At 39.0% G+C, this 18,377-nt stretch overlaps 1 protein-coding gene across 2 annotated transcripts in view; it reads right to left on the reverse strand.

Annotated features, from left to right (window-relative positions):
- The window catches only part of LOC150083367 (solute carrier family 12 member 2-like), a 451,471-nt gene that overhangs the window by 183,519 nt on the left and 249,575 nt on the right, over positions 1-18,377 (reverse strand). For both annotated transcript variants that reach the window (XM_090377993.1, XM_090377992.1), the window contains exon 17: positions 18,080-18,186. In XM_090377993.1, the coding sequence (XP_090234119.1) occupies positions 18,080-18,186 (107 nt within the window). The remainder of the gene's footprint in view (positions 1-18,079; positions 18,187-18,377) is intronic.

Genomic DNA, 18,377 nt, shown 5'->3' on the forward strand with positions numbered 1-18,377 from the left:
AGATCTCTTACACTTAATGTTTTTAGTGCCAATGTGTACAACGATATCACCTTTTGTTCCCTTAAAAGATGATATCTGCTCTACAACATCAACTTTTCTATTCCACCTATCCTTTTGCAAAATATATTTCCCTGACAATTGAGTCACCGACAATAACTAGCTCCTGTGGGATCAGCACATTCTGCCCTGAAGATTGCCACTGTATTGCCTGGTGCACAAGCGTGAGCTCTGGCATTGAGTTGGGCAGCTGAGGGCTTGATGGGTTCCCCATTTTAATTCCTTCAAGGGCATCTACACTACTCTTCAAACTCTCATAGACACCCATCAGAATGTTGAGTTGGCACTTAATTTCTTCACATTTTCTGCACCTAGCACACACAAAGACATCCTCCATGGCTAGGTCATGTCCTGTTCTTGAAAGATCCACAAATGTCACATTTTTCACATTTCTTTAGACTGTGATGTGTTGGAGAATCGCCCCCTTCAGTTTCCCCTTGAACCACAGCACTTTCACTACTTTGTGAAAGTTGCTTTGCTACTCTAGTCTGGGGCATGATTACCGTTTAAATACAATTTAACTAACAATAACAATTAAGAAGATTTATAAATTAATTGATTAATTGCCAATACTATAGTAAGCTAACAGATTCCTAATACAGTGCTATGTATTACGCTTTCTAGTTTTACGTTATACCTTATGCTATCAAGTTCGAGGTATATGTTACACTATTTCATAACGATCTAATATATAACAACAATGGCGGCAAGTTTTGAACAGTACAAGTTTTACCAATACTAAGTAATAACCTACAAAATCTTTATCTAAATTCAAAATAAACTAGGCATCGTAACTAGGAATACGAAGCTACTTCTAGAAAATAAATTAATATGCCAGTTATGTCCATAAAACAGCAAACATCTAACAAAAACTTCTCTATTAGCTGGAGCCATAAAAACTTTGCTCGCAAGGACCATCCCCATAGGATAAACTGGATCATCTGTGCCATCCTTTCCAATTTTTATAATCTTGTTCATGAACAATTCTCAAATAGCACTCACTGGTGGTATTACATGGGTATTATCCTGTTGAAAAAACCACAGGTCTGTAACAAAGAACTGCCACATTGCAGGAAGCATGGAAATGCTCAAAATGCTAAGACAGGCATCAGTGTTTGTGATTCCCCACACAATTACCAAAGATCTCAGGCCATACCATGAGAAACAACCATAATCCCACTTCCTTCAAATTTCATCATTAGATAATGTATTCCAGGAGCAGATGTTCTTTAGGCATCCTCCATATCCACACTCACCCATCTAATTGGAATATGGTGCAGCAAGATTTTTCATTCCATCAAACTGATTTCCACTGCTCAGTGGGGCTCCTCCGTAGCCAGGTGGGAAGGAGCAGCAGTGCGTAGCACACACTTCTTGATTAGACCGGGGTTCGAGCCCATCACCACCAAATACGGAGGATGCGGAAAGGTCAGGGAATGACCACTGCATATTCCGAGAGCAATATGGCCTTAGTTGCTAATGCTCCTAAAAAAAAAAAAAAAAAAACCAATCAACAAAACCAACTGCTCAGTGGATCAATTACAGTGTTCATTGTACCATGAAAGGTGTGAGACCACTCCTTGTGGTTGATGGTGTTTGGCTTATGTGCTACCACTCTTCCAGGTACCTGGTATGTTCATATAGATATCAATCTCCACTGATATCTTAAACTCCTAGTTGCTGTTTTTCAGGGATGCCTGCTGACATTTTTGGGATTGATGACATGGAGAGTTTCTTGGTCTTTGTATGCTGCCAGATGGTGGTGGTACTGTGACACTTCCATTTCATGATAACATCACTGACAGGTGACTTTTGATGGTATAGGCCATGTTTCTCAACCTTTTTGTTGCTGCAGCACACTTTTGAAGATGCTAAAATTTTGTGGCACACTACAATCATTACTATACTTATATATTCACAAATGTGTGTAGTATAGTTGAACAGATCTAGTACTAGAATTCAAAACATGACATCACATTGACTGCCGGAAGGTATAGCATAAATAAACCAATTTTTTGTCTAAATTAATTTTTATTATAAAACTTGGATTTATTATTTTTTTTAATTTGCATTTTCTGCGGCACACTTTAAGCCTACTTGTGGCACACAGGATGAGAAACATTATTGGTATAGGCTGTCCGCAATTTCAAGTATCAATGGTAGGAAAATTCAGTGGTAGGGGAAATTTTAGAAGCAATGATTAAGAGTGCAAATGTGTTGGTCCGTGTAGGGACATTTAGATAGATATGGCATTCTGAATAACAGACAATATGGTTTTGTTAAGGGAAAATTATGTTTAACTAACTTAGTAAGCTATTTTGATGCAGATACTCATAAGCTGGATGTAGGAACAATTTTGACAGCTTATTTGGATTTTAGTAAGGCATTTGACTCAATCCCTCATGAGAAGTTATTGTATAAGCTGGAACATGTTAGGATTACTGGAAAGATTCTAAGATGGATTGCTTAGAATCTAATGCTAAGATGGAAGGGCAGAGGGTTGTGATTAATGGATATTCTTCAGGTTGGTGCAAAGTCAGAAGTGGGGACCCCAACGATCGGTTCTTGACCACTGTTGTTTCTGATTTTCTTAAACAACATTGATGATGGGATAGAAGGCTTGACATCAAACTTTGCCGATGACTTAAAGATTAGTAGAGTACTTAATGATCAGTACCAAGCAGCGCTCCTTCTGGGTGACCTTCAACAGGCTTTAAGAATGGTCACAAGGCAGAAAAGGAGCTGCTATGTTTTAATGCAGCAAAATGCAAGGTCTTACATTTGGGGAATAGCAACCCCAAAATAAATTATACATTTGGTTGAATTAAACACAGTAGAGCAAGAAATAGATCTGGGAGTTATAATACGGCAGTTATTAAGTTTTCTGAGCAGTGTAAACGGGCAGCCAGGAAAGACCATGGTGTCCTATCGATGATTTATTGAAAATTGTCCTGTAGAGATATGGAGGTCATAGTCCTACCCTATAAGTAGGACTCAATGGAGACCTTATCTGAAAAAAGACATCAAGTTTCTTGAAGGGTCCAAAGACAGGTGACGTGTAAGGTGAGATCGGCAAAAGAGTGAACATATTTGTTGTTGTTGTTGTTATGGGAGTTTAATGGCGCATAAGCTACTATGGCTATAATGCGCCTGAGTGAACATATGAGGAAAGACTCCGAATATGTGGGCTACAGAGCTTGGCAACCAGGCACCTCACAGGTGACCTGATTGAAGTTTATAAGGCTCTGAGAGTGGTTATTAAAATGAATGATGGTAGAATTTTGACTGTTACAGATAATTCCAGGACTTGGGGGCATAAATTCAAATTACAGGGGAAGAGGTTTAGACTAGATTGTAGGAAGTTTTCTTTTAGCCAGTGTTGTTAATTGTTGGAACAGACTACCTTCAGAGGTATTGAAGCTGACAGTTTCGATAAATCCAAAGGTCAAATGGATAGTTACCTATGTGAGGAGGGAAGCAAATAATTCGTACAGTCAGTTCTGCTATAACGTGGTACATGTGTTCCTAAAATCTCTGCGTTATGGTATTTCACACATTAAAAACAACAGTGCTTATGAGAAAAATAGGGATATGGGTAGAGCACTCAAAAAAAAATGTTCAGTCTGGTAAGTAAAACACTAAAAAAAGTTAGAAACCCGATAAAATTGCTAAAACAGGATTAAACATCTTAAATTTCTAATAAATAAATAAATATTACAGTAAATATAGCACTGTAACATATACATATTAATTGATATGTCTGTTCACTGATATATTTTTTTTTGGATTGTAAAATTTAAAACAGTAAAAAAGATAAGCAATCAATAATGACGAACACGGCAAGCACAAATTGCACAAGTGAGATGTGGAGTAACAAGATTATGAAGCTTAAAAAATTGGAATGAAGAGAAGATTCTGAAATTTAATTTGTTTTTTTTTTATATGAATGAAGATTTCAGTGAAGGAGAAACATTTTGCCATAATAACGTAAAAACCCACAGAATTCCAGCTATTGGTATTATCACAAATGCAATAAGATCGAGTTTACTACCCATTTATAATTAGATTGCACTAACAGAAAACCCAATAATTTTTATTGTTTTATGGTAGTGACCTCGAAAAATGTGCTCCTCCACTCACACTATTCCAACTTACAAAATTTCTGTTCAAACAGAAAAATGTGAGCTCCTGAAAACGGGTCTGGCCCAAAATCCCAACAGTATCTACCATATTGTAAAAATATAAAAATATAATTCTATATATTTTTTAATTTTTTAGTAAGTAAAAATTTACCTTATTAGACTAATTTTGTAGAAAAAATATAAAAAATAAGAAATAATTTAACGGCAAATACCTCTGGCAATATCATGTTTTCTGTTACAGAAACAAACAGTTTTAAAATATGATCAGCAAATAAAAATGACTTAATTTTTTTTTTGTTAGTTGTTGGCGCATCGGCTTCTGTGGCCATAATGCACCTCCCAAGATTTTTGCACTATTCTGATCCAATCCCGAGGCAGGATTCGAACCCGCGACCTTTGGGTTCCTAAGGCAGGCACTTTACCCATCCGGCTAGCCCGGTCGCCACAACTTAATTAATTATACTTTATTATATTGCATTTAATTGGTAATTTTTCAAGTTGAATTTTGGTATTTGTATATAAAGCATTTGAGCAATAATTATAGGTACAGCATTGAAATGCTAAAGAAAAAAAAACTTGAAATAAGAATATTTTTGGAATATGAAAATTTTGAGTAATATATTTTGGCAGCTGCTTCATAAATATCATTAGCATAACTAAAACTATAATTATATAGGTATTTGTTATTAGCTGCGCTTTCATGAATTTTTTTGACAAGTACATTAGGCATGACTATGGGTGCAGGCAGGATATTTTGAAAGGAGTAACAGGAAAAAATATCCCATTTTCCTATTATTATTATAATACTTAAGATTATTTAAGTATTATTATTAAGATTATTTAAGTATATTAAGATTATTATAATACTTAAACATTTGATTATAATTTGTATGATTTTTGAAAATTTTAATGTGTGATTTTGATATAATTAGCATTAGCATTAGCATTAGTAGAGGCATTTGATGCAAGAAAGCAAGCTTATGCAGAATCAGCCAAAAAAAAAAAAAAAAAAAACCCACTTCCACTTCACCCCCTCTGTTCGTTCAAAATACCTGTCCAGCTGAGCCTTAAACTTATTTAGGGCTATCAACCTCCACCACAAGGGATGGCAGTCTGTTCCACCAACCAACCACCCGCTGGCTAAAGGCAAATTTCCGCACGTCTATCCTACATCTGTCTTTCCCTCAATTTGAATTTATGCCCTCTCAGGTGATTTTTCTGAGCTAGAGGAAGAATCCCATCAGCATTGAGCATGCTTAAACCATTCAAGGCTTTATGCACCTCTATCAGATCACCTCGCTGGTGCCTAGTCTCCAGACACTGTAATTTGCAAAACTTAAGCCTTTCTTCGTAAGAGCACCCCTTTGTTCCATTCACTAATCTTGTTGCCCTTCTCTGTACTCGTTCCAGCAGCTCTACATCCTTCTTGAAATGAGGCCTGCAGACCTGTATACAGTACTCTAGGTGTGGCCTGACCATTGCCTTATATAATGGAATAATCACCTCCTTATCCCTGCTGGAAAAATTCCTGTATATCATTGACAATACTCCCATGAGCTACTCTTGCAGCCGTCTGCACTGCTCAGAGAACTTCATATCTGCCTGCACAATCACCCCCAAGTCCCTTTCATTCTCTACCACTGTCAGTGTAGTACCACAGAGTTGATACGTTGCTCTGGGGTTGCTGTTTCCCATATGTAGTACTTTACATTTGTCAATGTTAAACTTCATTTGCCACCTCTCAGCCCATCTGCTCAGCCTTTCCAGATCCTGTTGCAGCAGCATAGTGTCAGTAGTGTCCTTGACAACCCTGCCTACCTTTGTATCGTCTGCAAACTTGGACATTAAGCTTGATATACCATCATCAATATCATTTATAAATACAGAAAACAATAATGGACCCAACACTGAGCCCTGAGGGACTCCACTAATAACATTAGTCCACAATGAGCAGTGTCCATTGATTACCACTCTCTGTCTTCTCCCCCTCAACCACCCCTTTATCCATAGCAGCAATTTGCCTCCAATGTCACACTGCTCCAATTTGTGTAGCAGTCTTCCATGTGCAACAGTATCAAAAGCCTTTCTAAGATCCAAGTATATAATATCAAAGTTATTCCCTGCATCCAGTTCTTTTGTGACTGCATCATAGTATCCAATCAAGTTGGTCAGGCAAGACTTCCCCTTAACAAAACCATGCTGTGTCTGAGCTATAACTGAAGTCTTGTCTAAATGATCCTGCAGTGCTTCTTTAACCAGTGCCTCCATTAATTTTCCTGTAACAGAAGTTAAGCTCACAGGTCTATAATTACTTGTGTCAGCCTTTGATCCTCCTTTGTGAATTGGGGTCACATTTGCACATTTCCAGTCTATGGGTACCTCCCCTGAGTCCAAGGAAGCTCTCATAATTATGGCTAAGGGTTTGCTTACTTCCTTTGCTGCCTCCTTTAATATAACTGGATAGATCCCATCCACCCCGGGTGCCTTTCTTGTGTTTATCTTCAACCTTTGACTTTGACTTTGACTACTGTCAGTAATCTGGTTTTTGTGAACTGATTGTATACTGTTAGTATATATATAAGTGTGTGAGTTGTTTATTCATTAATATGATATAAAACTTTAACATTATCATACTGAACACTGAATTATGACCATCTACATAATACTTTGCAAGTCCTCTTTTGCCCTCAGTACAGCAGTTATCCGACGTTGCATTGATTCAACAAGATGTCGGAAGCGTTCGAGAGGTATGGCCAACCAAGCTGCGTGTAATGTGGTCAGCAATGCAGGTGTATGGTGTATCCAGACACCTCATATATGCATTCCATAGTGTCCCACAAGTGCTCTATGGGATTGATATCGAAGGCCTATCGATACGCTGGAAGTTAGAACTGTGTTCCTCAAAACCATTCCTGCACAACAAGTGCCTGATGGCTCGGCACATTGTCATCTTGGAAGACACCATTACAGGGTATGTCTGCCAGGGGAAAAAGTTGATGATGTTGTAGAACATATATCATCTTTTAAGGGCACAAAAGGTGATATTGTTGTACACGTTGGAACTAATGACATTAAGAGTAAGAGATCTGCAGGTTTACACAACTACAGGTCAATGCTGAAAGAAAGTCACGAGTTAGGGTTGAATTGAAAGTATCTGCAATTCTGCCCAGACACGATAGGAGGGAGTATATGATGAGAGCCTTGTCGATCAATTCGGCCCTGGAGAGACTGTGCAAGGTTCAAGGGGTAGAACTTTTTTCAGCCTGGTCTGTGCTTGTTGATGGGGTACACTTAAATAGAAAGGGTGCAAGAATATTTGCTGATGCTATTGAGGCAGTGTTAGGTGGGTCAGAACACTGTTAGCTTGAGGGGATACACAGACTAAAAGGTTAACAATGGTCGCAGGCAGAGGCAAAAGTGATTCTTCCACTGCGTCTATTAGAATGAGCAGCAGCTTGGAAAGCAAGGCAATGGAGATTTCCAGAACTGCTGGGAGTCATAGTGGGACCAATAAATACATGGGATGTGCTAGGGTAATTAAGAGTAGAAACAGGTGCATGTATACTTGTATGTACACCAATGCTAGGAGTATAGTTAATAAATTTGATGAGCTTGAAGTGCTAGTGAAGACATAAAAGGCAGATATTATTGGGATATCAGAGACGTGGTGTCACCCATACATAAGCAGTGCAGAATTGGAATTTGGGGGGTACAATGTGTACAGAAAGGATAGACAGGACAGGAAGGGAGGAGTGGTTATGCTGTTAGTTAAGAAATACGTAAAATCTAAGGAAGTGCATCCAATTGATGGTGGTGGACAATGAAATGTTGAGTCTGTTTGGTGTGACATAAGCACTGGTAAAGGAAAAATGAGAGTAGATGTGTGTTATAGGCCTAATGAATCTGATGAGTATAATGAGCAATTCTGCAGAGAAATAGAGTGGGCCAGTAAATCAGAATGTCTTATAATGGGGGATTTTAACTTTCCAGATATTGACTGGAACTTGTAGGTTGGTCACTTGCATACTAGCAAGACTTTTGTGGATTTATTGGATAACTGTTTTCTACAGCAACATTTTCGAGAGGCAACCAGAGGGAGTAATACTCTTGATCTGATTATCAGCAGTGATTATTCAGGCATTACGAATTTGTAGATAAAGGAACCACCGGGGGACAGTGCTCACAATGCACTGATGTGGGAATTACTTAAAGATGTAACTACCATCAAGGCTAAAGGGAAAGGCTTTTGCCTTTGTAAAGGTGACTACAGGGGTCTCAGACAGTTTTTAAATTCTGTACAGTGCGATCAACTGATGATGCTACCAACGTTGAATTCTAAATGGGAAGCCTTCAGGACTTAATTTTGGAGGCTACTAGGCTTTTCATTCCAACTAAGAAATACTGTTCAAGGCTTAGGCCTTAATGGTTGTCAGATGAACAATTGAGGCTCATGGCAGAGAAAAAAAATGTATGGAATGGATATAAATTATCAGGCGAAACAGAAGAGTATGGCAGATATAAAGTAGTCTGTAATCAAGTCATAAAGGAGGTTAGGCAGGAGAAGGTGGAGTAAGAGAAATCTTCGGCATATGATGCAAAGGAAAACAGTAAAGAGTTCTTTACTTATGTAAACTCTAGAAGGAAAGGGATGAATCAGATTGGACCACTTAACATAGACTATTGATGATCATGCTCAGGTAGCTGATAAACTGAAATGAGTGTTTTGCATCAACATTCACACATGAGGAGTTATTCAATGAGGAGAGTGTCAGATGTTTATCAAACTCTAACAGGGAGCTAAGTGATTTTGTAATAACTGAGAGCAAATTGGAGAAGAAATTGTTGAAGTTAAACATCAAAAAGGCAACTGGGGTGGATGGGATCTATCTAGTTATATTAAAGGAAGCAGCAAAGGAAGTAAGCAAACCCTTAGCCATAATTATGAGAGCTTCCTTGTAAATGTATCACTAATTCACAAAAGGGGTTCAAAAGGTGACTATAGATATAAACTGAAGTTATTAATCAGTCCAACACACTTGATCTTTTTCTCACAAACAACCCTTCAAAGTACACGGTCGAAGTGAGAGGTCCTTTAGGCACTTCAGATCACAACTTGGTGATTGTCTCTTCTCCAATGGAGCCTTTATCTCATGGCTATTACCATCCTCGTGTTGTTTGGCATTACAAGAATGCAAAATGGGATGATCTGCGAGATTTCTTTTCTTCTTTTTTCTTGGTCGGATTACTATTTCAAAACTTCTGATGTCAACGTTTCCTCAGATCGTGTCAGTGAAATTATTCTTGCAGGAATGGAATCCTTTATCCCACACTCCACTTTAAAATCTCGTCCTTTATCTAAACCTTGGTTTTCCAATGAATGTGCTAAGGCTGTTCAAGAGACGAATGTTGCATATCGTAATTGGCTTGTTTCTAATTCTTCTAATTGTAAAGCAGTTATTAATCAGTCCAAACTAGAGTTTGAACAGACTAAGAGTTGAAAACTTGCTTTCTGCCCTAATGGTAGCCAAGCACATTCTGGTCCCTTGCCAAAGCTATTGGCTGCAACTTTTGCCCATCTCTGCTCCCACCTCTGTTCAAGCCAGATGGTTCTGTTGTCACTTCAGCCAAGGATAAAGCTGACCTGCTAGCATCCCATTTTTCTTCCAACTCATGTATTAATGATCATGGTAAAAAACCTCCCACCATTCCCAACACGCTAAATGCAACGCCTCCTGTGGTCTTCCGTCAAAAGGATGTCAGAAGGATTTTGACGAATCTTGATGCTAAGAAAGCTCCAGGTCCCGATGGTATTTCTCCACTTGTTCTCAAAACCTGTGCTCCTGAACTTACTCCTATTCTTTGCCGCCTTTTTTCACTTTCTTATTCCAAAGGTGTTTTTCCTTCTGCTTGGAAATTTGCTCATATCCAGCCAGTTTCTAAAAAGGGTAACAAATCCCTCCCATCCAATTATCTTCCCATTGCAATTACTTCTACTCTTTCTAAGGTAATGGAGAAATCAATTAACCGCCAACTCTTAAACTACCTAAAAAACCTTTCATCTGATCAATGATCGCCAGTATGGATTCCGTCAGTGTCGATCCGCTGGTGATGTTCTAGCTTATGTTACCCATTTATGGACTAATTCAATGGAAAGGTTCGGTGAAACACAAGTAGTTGTCTTAACATCTCAAAGGCTTTTGATCGTGTTTGGCATAAAGGTCTTCTAACAAGCTTCCATCTTATGGTTTGCCAACTGTTTTTAGTAATTGGTTAACCAGTTTTCTCTCTGATCGCTCACTGAGGGTGATGGTAGATGGCTCTCTCTCTTCTAACTTCTTCACTAATGCTGGTGTCCCCCAAGGTTCAGTTCTTTCCCCCACTCTTTTCCTCTTGTATATTAATGACCTTCTTCCTTTGACTGGAAATCCTATCCATAGTTTTGCCGATGATAGCACATTGCATTCGGCTTTCCATTTTGAGAAACCTTGCCCTGTTCAATCAGCTTCAACTTCTCGAAAATCTGCTACCAATTCTTTAAATGCTGATCTTCCGGTAATTCTCCAGTGGGGAAAGACAACTTAGTTGATTTCAATCCTTCTAAAATTTAGTCTTGTCTTATATCTCGCAAAAAGGATTCTTCTGCTCCTATGCTTATCTTTAGTGACACTCCGATTTCTAGGCAAAATGATATATCTCTTTTGGGGATTATCCTGACTTTTAATCTCTCTTGGTACAAGCACATTACAAATATTGCTTCCTCTGCATCTAAAAAACTTGGTTTTCTCTTTTGCTCTTACCTTTACTTTTCTTCCAAACAGCTGCTCACTCTGTATAAATCGCAAATCCGCCCTGCCATGGAATATTGTTCCCACATCTGAGGTGGTGCCCCCAAAACCTCTCTCAGGCTTCTTGATTCCATTCAGAAGAGGGCAGTTAGGTTAATTAATGATTAATCTCTAACTGAGTTTCTCCACTCGCTGTCTCATAGACGTACTGTTTCTGCTGCATGCCTCTTCTACAGATACTTCCACGGGCACTATTCTTCTGAATTGGCTTCTATAATTCCCACTCTCTCTCTCTTTCAAAACAGTCCGAACACATGCCGCCACCAGCCAACAACCATTTACTGTCCAACTTCAAATTTACAGAACCAACTTTTCAACTTCCTCATTTATTCATTCAGTTGGCGTTTTCTGGAACAACCTTCCTTCATACGTATTTCCTGAAAATTACAGTCTACAAAAGTTCAAGTCCAATGTCAACAAATATCTTCTTCCGTCTTCTCAACTTCCAACCCAAGCACGGTACTAAGTATTATAGGTTCTAATACCTCTCGTGTTTGGGGTTTACATAGAAAAAAAAAAAAAAACCGCAAGTCATGGATTCTTGTCAATGATATACAGGAATTTTGCTATTAGGTACAGGGAGGTGATTATCCCATTATATAAGGCAATGGTCAGGCCACACCTAGAGTACTGTGTAGGAAGGTTGTAGAGTTGTTAGAACGAGTATAAAGAAGGGCAACAAGATTGGTGAGGGGAACAAAGGCAGATTATGAGAAATCTTTGGCAAAGGATGCAAAGAAAAACAATAAAGAGTTCTTTATCTATGTAAACTCTAGAAGGAAAGGGATGAATCAAATTGGTCCACTAGATATTGATGGTTCAACTGTTGATGATCCTGCTCAGGTGGCTAACAAAACTAAATGAGTATTTAGCATCTACATTCACACATGAGGAGTTATTCAGGGAGGGGAATTCCAGAGGTGAATTAAACTCTGGCAGTGAGCAAGATGATTTTGTAATAACTAAGAGGAGAGTGGAGGAGAAATTGTTGAAGATAAACATAAAAAAGGCACCCGGGTGAATGGGATCTATCCAGTTATATTAAAGGAGGTAAGCAAACCCTTACCCATAATTATGAGAACTTCTTTGGACTCAGGTGAGGTACCCATGGACTGGAGATGTGCAAATGTGACTCCACTTCACAAAGGAGGATCAAAGAGCGACACAAGTACTTGTTAGTTTAACTTCTGTTCCAGGAAAATTAATGGAGGCACTGGTTAAAGAAGCACTGCAGGATCATGTAGACAATACTTCAGTTATAGCTCGGACACAGCATGGTTTTGTTAAGGGAAAGTCTTGCCTGACCAATTTGATTGGATACTATGATGTGGTCACAAAGGAACTGGATGCAGGGAATAACTTTGATATCATATATTTGGATCTTAGAAAGGCTTCTGATACTGTTGCACATGGAAGTCTGCTGAACAAATTGGAGCAGTGTGGCACTGGAGGCAAATTGCTGCTATGGATAAAGGGATGGTTGAGTAGGAGAAGACAGAGAGTGGTAATCAATGTAATTTTTATTGGAAATAATATTCAATCTCATTGTGGACTAATATTATTAGTGGAGTCCATCAGGGTTCAGTGTTGGGTCCATTGTTGTTTTCTGTATTTATAAATGATATTGATTATGGTATATCAATCTTAATGTCCAAGTTTGCAGACGATACAAAGGTTGGCAGGATTGTTAAGGACACTACTCACGCTATGCTGCTGCAACAGGATCTGGAAAGGTTGAGCAGATGGGCTGAGAGGTGGCAAATGAAGTTTAACATTGACAAATGTAAAGTACTACATATGGGAAGCAGTAACCCTAGAGTAATGTATCAACTCTGTGGCACTACAATGACAGTGATTGAGAACGAAAAGGACCTGGGTATAATTGTGCAGGCAGATATGAAGTTTTCTGAGCAGTGCAGACAGTCTGCAAGAGTAGCTCATGGTGTCTTGTCAATGATATAGAGGAATTTTTCTAGCAGGGATGAGGAGGTGATTATCCCCTTGTATAAGGCAATGGTCAGGCCACACCTTGAGTACTGTATACAGGTCTGGAGGCCTCATTTTAAGATGGATGTAGAGATGTTGGAACGAGTACAGAGAAGGGCACACAAGATTAGTGAATGGAACCAAGAGTTGCTCTTACAAAGAAAGGCTTAAGTTTTGCAAATTACAGTGTCTGGAGACTAGGCACCTGCGAGATGATCTGATTGAGGTGTATAAAGCCTTGAATGGTTTGAGCATGCTCAGTGCTGATGGGATTCTTCCTCTTGCTCAGAATAATCACCTGAGAGGGCATAAATTCAAACTGAGGAAAGACAGATGTAGGATAGATGTGCAGAAGTTTGCCTTTAGAAAGCGGGTGGTTTTTTGGCATAGGGGATTACATACTTTGTTGTTGAGGTTGATAGCCTAAATAACTTTAAGGCTGAGCCGGACAGGTATTTGGAACGAATGGAGGGGTGAAATGGGAGCGGTTTTTTTTTTTGGCTAATGCTGCATAAACTTGCTTTCTTGCATCATATGCCTCTACTAATACTAATGCTAAATGCAAAGTACTGCATATGGGTAGCAATAACTGAAGAGAAACATAACAACTATGTGGTACTAAGCTCAGGGAAGTGGAAAGTGAAAAAGACCTGGGGGTAATTGTGCAGTCAAATATAAAGTTTGCTGAGCATTGCAGAGGGGCTGCCAGGGCAGATCATGGATTCTTGCCAATGATATATAGGAATTTTGCTAGAAGGTACAGGGAGGTGATTATCCCGTTATACAAGGCAATGGTCAGGCCGCACCTAGAGTACTGTGTACAGGTCTGGAGGCCTCATTTTAGGAAGGTTGTAGAGTTGTTAGAACGAGTACAAAGAAGGGCAACAAGGTTGGTGAGGGGAACAAAGGAGTGCTCTTACCAAGAAAGGCTCAAATTCTGCAAAACTGCAGCGCCTGAAGAGTAGGCACCTGTGAGGTGATTTGATTCAGGTGTATAAAGCCTTGAATGGGTTGAGCAAGCTGAATGATGATGGAATTCTTCCTCTTGCTCAGATTAAGAACCAGAGGGGGCACAGGTTCAAATTGAGGAAAGACAGTTGTAGAATAGAGATGTGTGGAAATTTGCCTTTACCCAGTGTGTAATTGATTGGTGGATCAGACTTCTATCTTTTGTTGTGGAAGTTGATAGCCTAAATAAATTTAAGGCTGAGGTGGACAGGCATTTGGAACGGATGGAGGGGTGAAATGGGAGGGGGTTTTTTTGGCTGATGCTGCATAAGCTTGGTTTCTTGCATTGTATGTCTCTACTAATGCTAATACGAGAAAAAGTGTAACATAGCGGGGTGTACACTGTCAGCAAGCATTTGACAATAACGGAGCCCACTGATACCTTGTTCCACATGCACCAGGGGTCCAAGTTCCTGCCAGTGAAACATGCCCCACACCATACAACCACCTTCACCGGCCTGTACCTTTGTACCATGCATAATGGATCAAGAGCTTCATGTTGTTGATGCCAAATCCGTACACGACCATCCACAGCATGAGTAAATAATGTGACTCATCTGACCAGCACACCTTCCTTCAGTCTTCTAAAGTCCGACTTGCATGCTCTTTGCACCAGGCGAGTCTTTTACGCTGATGAACCTTGGTTAGGAGAGGATGTCATAGGGATTGTCTGCTGGTATTGCCGATACGTGTGAGCGTGCCCCGCATGGTCATGCCAGATATTGTTCCAGGTTGGCCCATGTTGTATTGGGTAGTCAACTCTTCAACAGTGCTGTGCCTGTTCACCTGTACGAGTCGTTGGACTCGGCACTCACCTCTAACATCAACCTATCGCTGACCTTTGCAGTTTTGCCCTCGGGTCGTTGTTTGACCATTTTGCCGCCAGTCCCGATACACTTTAACTACGGCGGCTCTTGAACACCTCACCAGTTCAGCCATTTGGAAAATGAAGGCACCAGCTTGTCGAGCACCCATAATATGTCCTTTATCAAAGTCTGATAAATCCTTCCTTTTACCCATCATGCTTGGAATATTACTACCTACTGAACCACTGACACCTTATCTATGCTACATAGGTCGACTGACTCCACACTCTCATACCTCATGTGGTCAATGGGTCGCAATCAGTTTTCATAGGGGTAGTCATAATTCAGTGATTACTCGGTGTATACTTTTTTCATAACTGCAATACAAATTCCATGTGTTCAAATAAAATTGCAATGATTTTAGTGGCCATTTTGATTACATGAAAAACATTTTTTATTGCGAAAACAGTTTCTGAGATACAGACGCTAACTTTGTTTTTTTTAAATACAATCGGTATGTCGAGATTTCGGCTTGTGGGGATTTTGGCCATCAGGAATCTGGCTGTCGGGATTTTGGGCAGCAATGCCTGAAAACATGAGTTGGCGTATAATATCACATGTTATCTTGTGAATACAGTGAATGACAACAGTGTGTCTCTGACCAATACAATTACAGTAAATGGGAAATATAACTCTCACACATTTGACATTTTTTAAGCTTCATAAACTTGCATGTATTGCTGTGCAGGTTGTTACGTTCAGCTTGGTGTTGGGTTTTGCGTTCACCTGGTGTTACTCGCAGAGGACGAAATCGCGCATTATACTTGCATTGTTCCATAACATATCAGCTGCACTGGAGCAAATTCACGTTACAAAAATGCGTGTTATAGCAGAACTGACTGTATTTTCTTCTGTATTCGGTTTTTTTTTTTTTTGGCCAGTGCAGCAAAAGTCTGTAGCTTACTTGCACTGAACTGGCATAGACTAATAATCAAATAGACTGCGGAACACTTTATTTTGGCGGGCTTTGCATAAAGAAGTATGCGTAGAGGTAATGACACCTACGAAAAAAAGTAGCAATGTGGTAATTCGTATGTGATTTAGCCTGGAGTACACAGGTTGAAGGAAGCGGACCGATATCATAATTAAACTCACTTCCTTGTATAAATTTTTTTTGATAATTATTAGTATTTCGAAATATTATTACTAAAATATGTGACCATTGATTTGTGGTTGAAAAAGGAACTTTAAAACAAGAAGCAAGTACTTCTAGTAGTGCAACTGTGGTTGATGAGAACGAACACAATATTTCAAAGTGAGGATAAACAGTTGCAGCATTTTGTTCCTAGAAAGCTGAAGTGAAAAAACAGGAACCAACTAATGAAAGGCCAAAAAGAAAGTATAATGGCAGTTATTTGAATTATGGCTTTACATGTGTTGGAAATAAAGATGCTCCTGATGCACAGTGCATCATATGTAATAAAATATTAACAACAGTTCTTTGGCTCTCGCTAAACTTGTGTTTCATAAGTGTTCTGTGAATATGTTGTGAGATGAAAAGTGTTCCGTGACTAAAAAAGTTTGGGAAATGCTGATCTAGATAGTGGAATGTGTTATCTCCAACTGTATCTGTCACATTTTGACAGCTGAATTATAGAGGCATAAGAATGATATTAGCTATGAATATTTAATAAAGTTTTAATAGATACAAATGCACTTTGTATTGAATTAAAAATTAGTTTTTGATTTTACTATTTATTTAAAAATGTAATGCAGATTTACTCAATTATACATTATGCTTGCAATTGTAAGCCTGCATTATCGAACCTTTCAATGACCATATCTGATATTTTAAAATAGCATCCTATTAAATCAGAAACTCTATTAATTAAAGTTTTTTAATTAATTACATGGTGAGGGGTTTAACTTTTCTCCTAAATCTTTTTTTTTTTTATATATATATAGGGTGTCTCAAAAATACACGACATAACTTCAGGAACGAGTTCCTCACATGTAGACAATAAAAATATTTTATATCAACATAGTTCCAGAAATGCTTGGTTTCCGAGTTTTGAAGGTCTGTCTATGACACTTAACTGTTCACATCACCTTATAGTAATTGTTCAAAATGTCCACCTTCTGCCTGAATACAGGCCTCAGATCGACGTCTCATGGACTCGCAAAGACGATACCAAATTCCTGGCATGTTTCGTATTGTCTCACAACCTGCCACAATTCGATTGCGGAGAGTTTCCACATCATTTCCAGCTACGGGAGTTGGATGTACCAATGACTTTAAATGGCCCCACAAGAATCTGTGAATATCACTAAGGCAGGAAAGTGATGAGTTGTACCACACTGCTGCAAGAACCACTGGCAGAACATTACTCATGCAGGGTAATCTGCTGGTGACAAGGCCTGTACCCATTGCAGATGGTAAGGATACAGTTGGTGTTCTCGCAACACTCTCCAAAGAGTTGAATGTTGAACAGCCAGTTGCATTGCTATTCTGCGTGTGCTGATTCCAGGAGTAGCATGCACAACATCCAAAATCTCCTCCTCTACTTCAGGAGTCATAGATCTTGGTCGTCCTCAGTCGGCAACACAAGGTATAAGGGTTCCATGTTCACAATGTTATTTTATTTGGTTTTTAGGAGCATTAGCAACTAAGGCCATATTGCTCCGGGGATATGCGGTGGTCATTCCCTGACCTCTCCACATCCTTCATATTTGGTGGGCACAGGCTCGAACCCCGGTCTAATCAAGAAGTGTGTGCTACGCACTGCTGCTCCTGCCCACCTGGCTATGGAGGCGCCACAGCATTTTGATATTTACAATAGTGGCGATGGATACCTTCAAACGTTTTCCTGTCTGGACATCTTTGTTCTGGGAACCTTTTGTGGTACAAACGATGAGCCTCCAGAGCATTGCCGTCCGCCAAACCGTACATAAAGTGTATATCCACTTGTTCCTGATTTGAGTACATGGTCGGAATGGAAAACCACCAGATTCTTTCAGTACCTTGTGATGAAGGAAATCACCAAAGAGTGATTTCCTTCATCACATGCGGGAGATAAGACATTCCAGTTAATAACTCAGGAACCAAGCATTTCCGGAACTACGTTGATATAAAATATTTTTATTGTCTACATATGAGGAACTCATTCCTGAAGTTATGCCATGTATTTTTGAGACACCCTGTATATCAATCACTACTGAAATATCAATTACTTACTGAAAAATATTGAAATAGTCTTGGAGTTCCTTGGAATCACTATCTATCCATCCATTTTTGTATCCCATGAGCACAATATTTGGTTTCAGCTTTCCTAATCCTATAGCCTATTATGAAAATTGTGAGTTTTTTATTAATGACAAAATATAGACAAAAAATTTTAAAATAATGAGAACTAATAAAATACACTTGTGCACATCGTAAATTAAAATTGACAAGAGAGGATACAATAAAAGTTGAAACTTCTGGATGAAATGCACAAGCAAACCCATAAATATCTAAACATATCTATTTCTGT

Source organism: Mastigoproctus giganteus, chromosome 7, assembly GCF_048544385.1.
Source record: "Mastigoproctus giganteus isolate SK-2022 chromosome 7, ASM4854438v1, whole genome shotgun sequence".
Lineage (NCBI taxonomy): Eukaryota > Metazoa > Arthropoda > Arachnida > Uropygi > Thelyphonidae > Mastigoproctus > Mastigoproctus giganteus.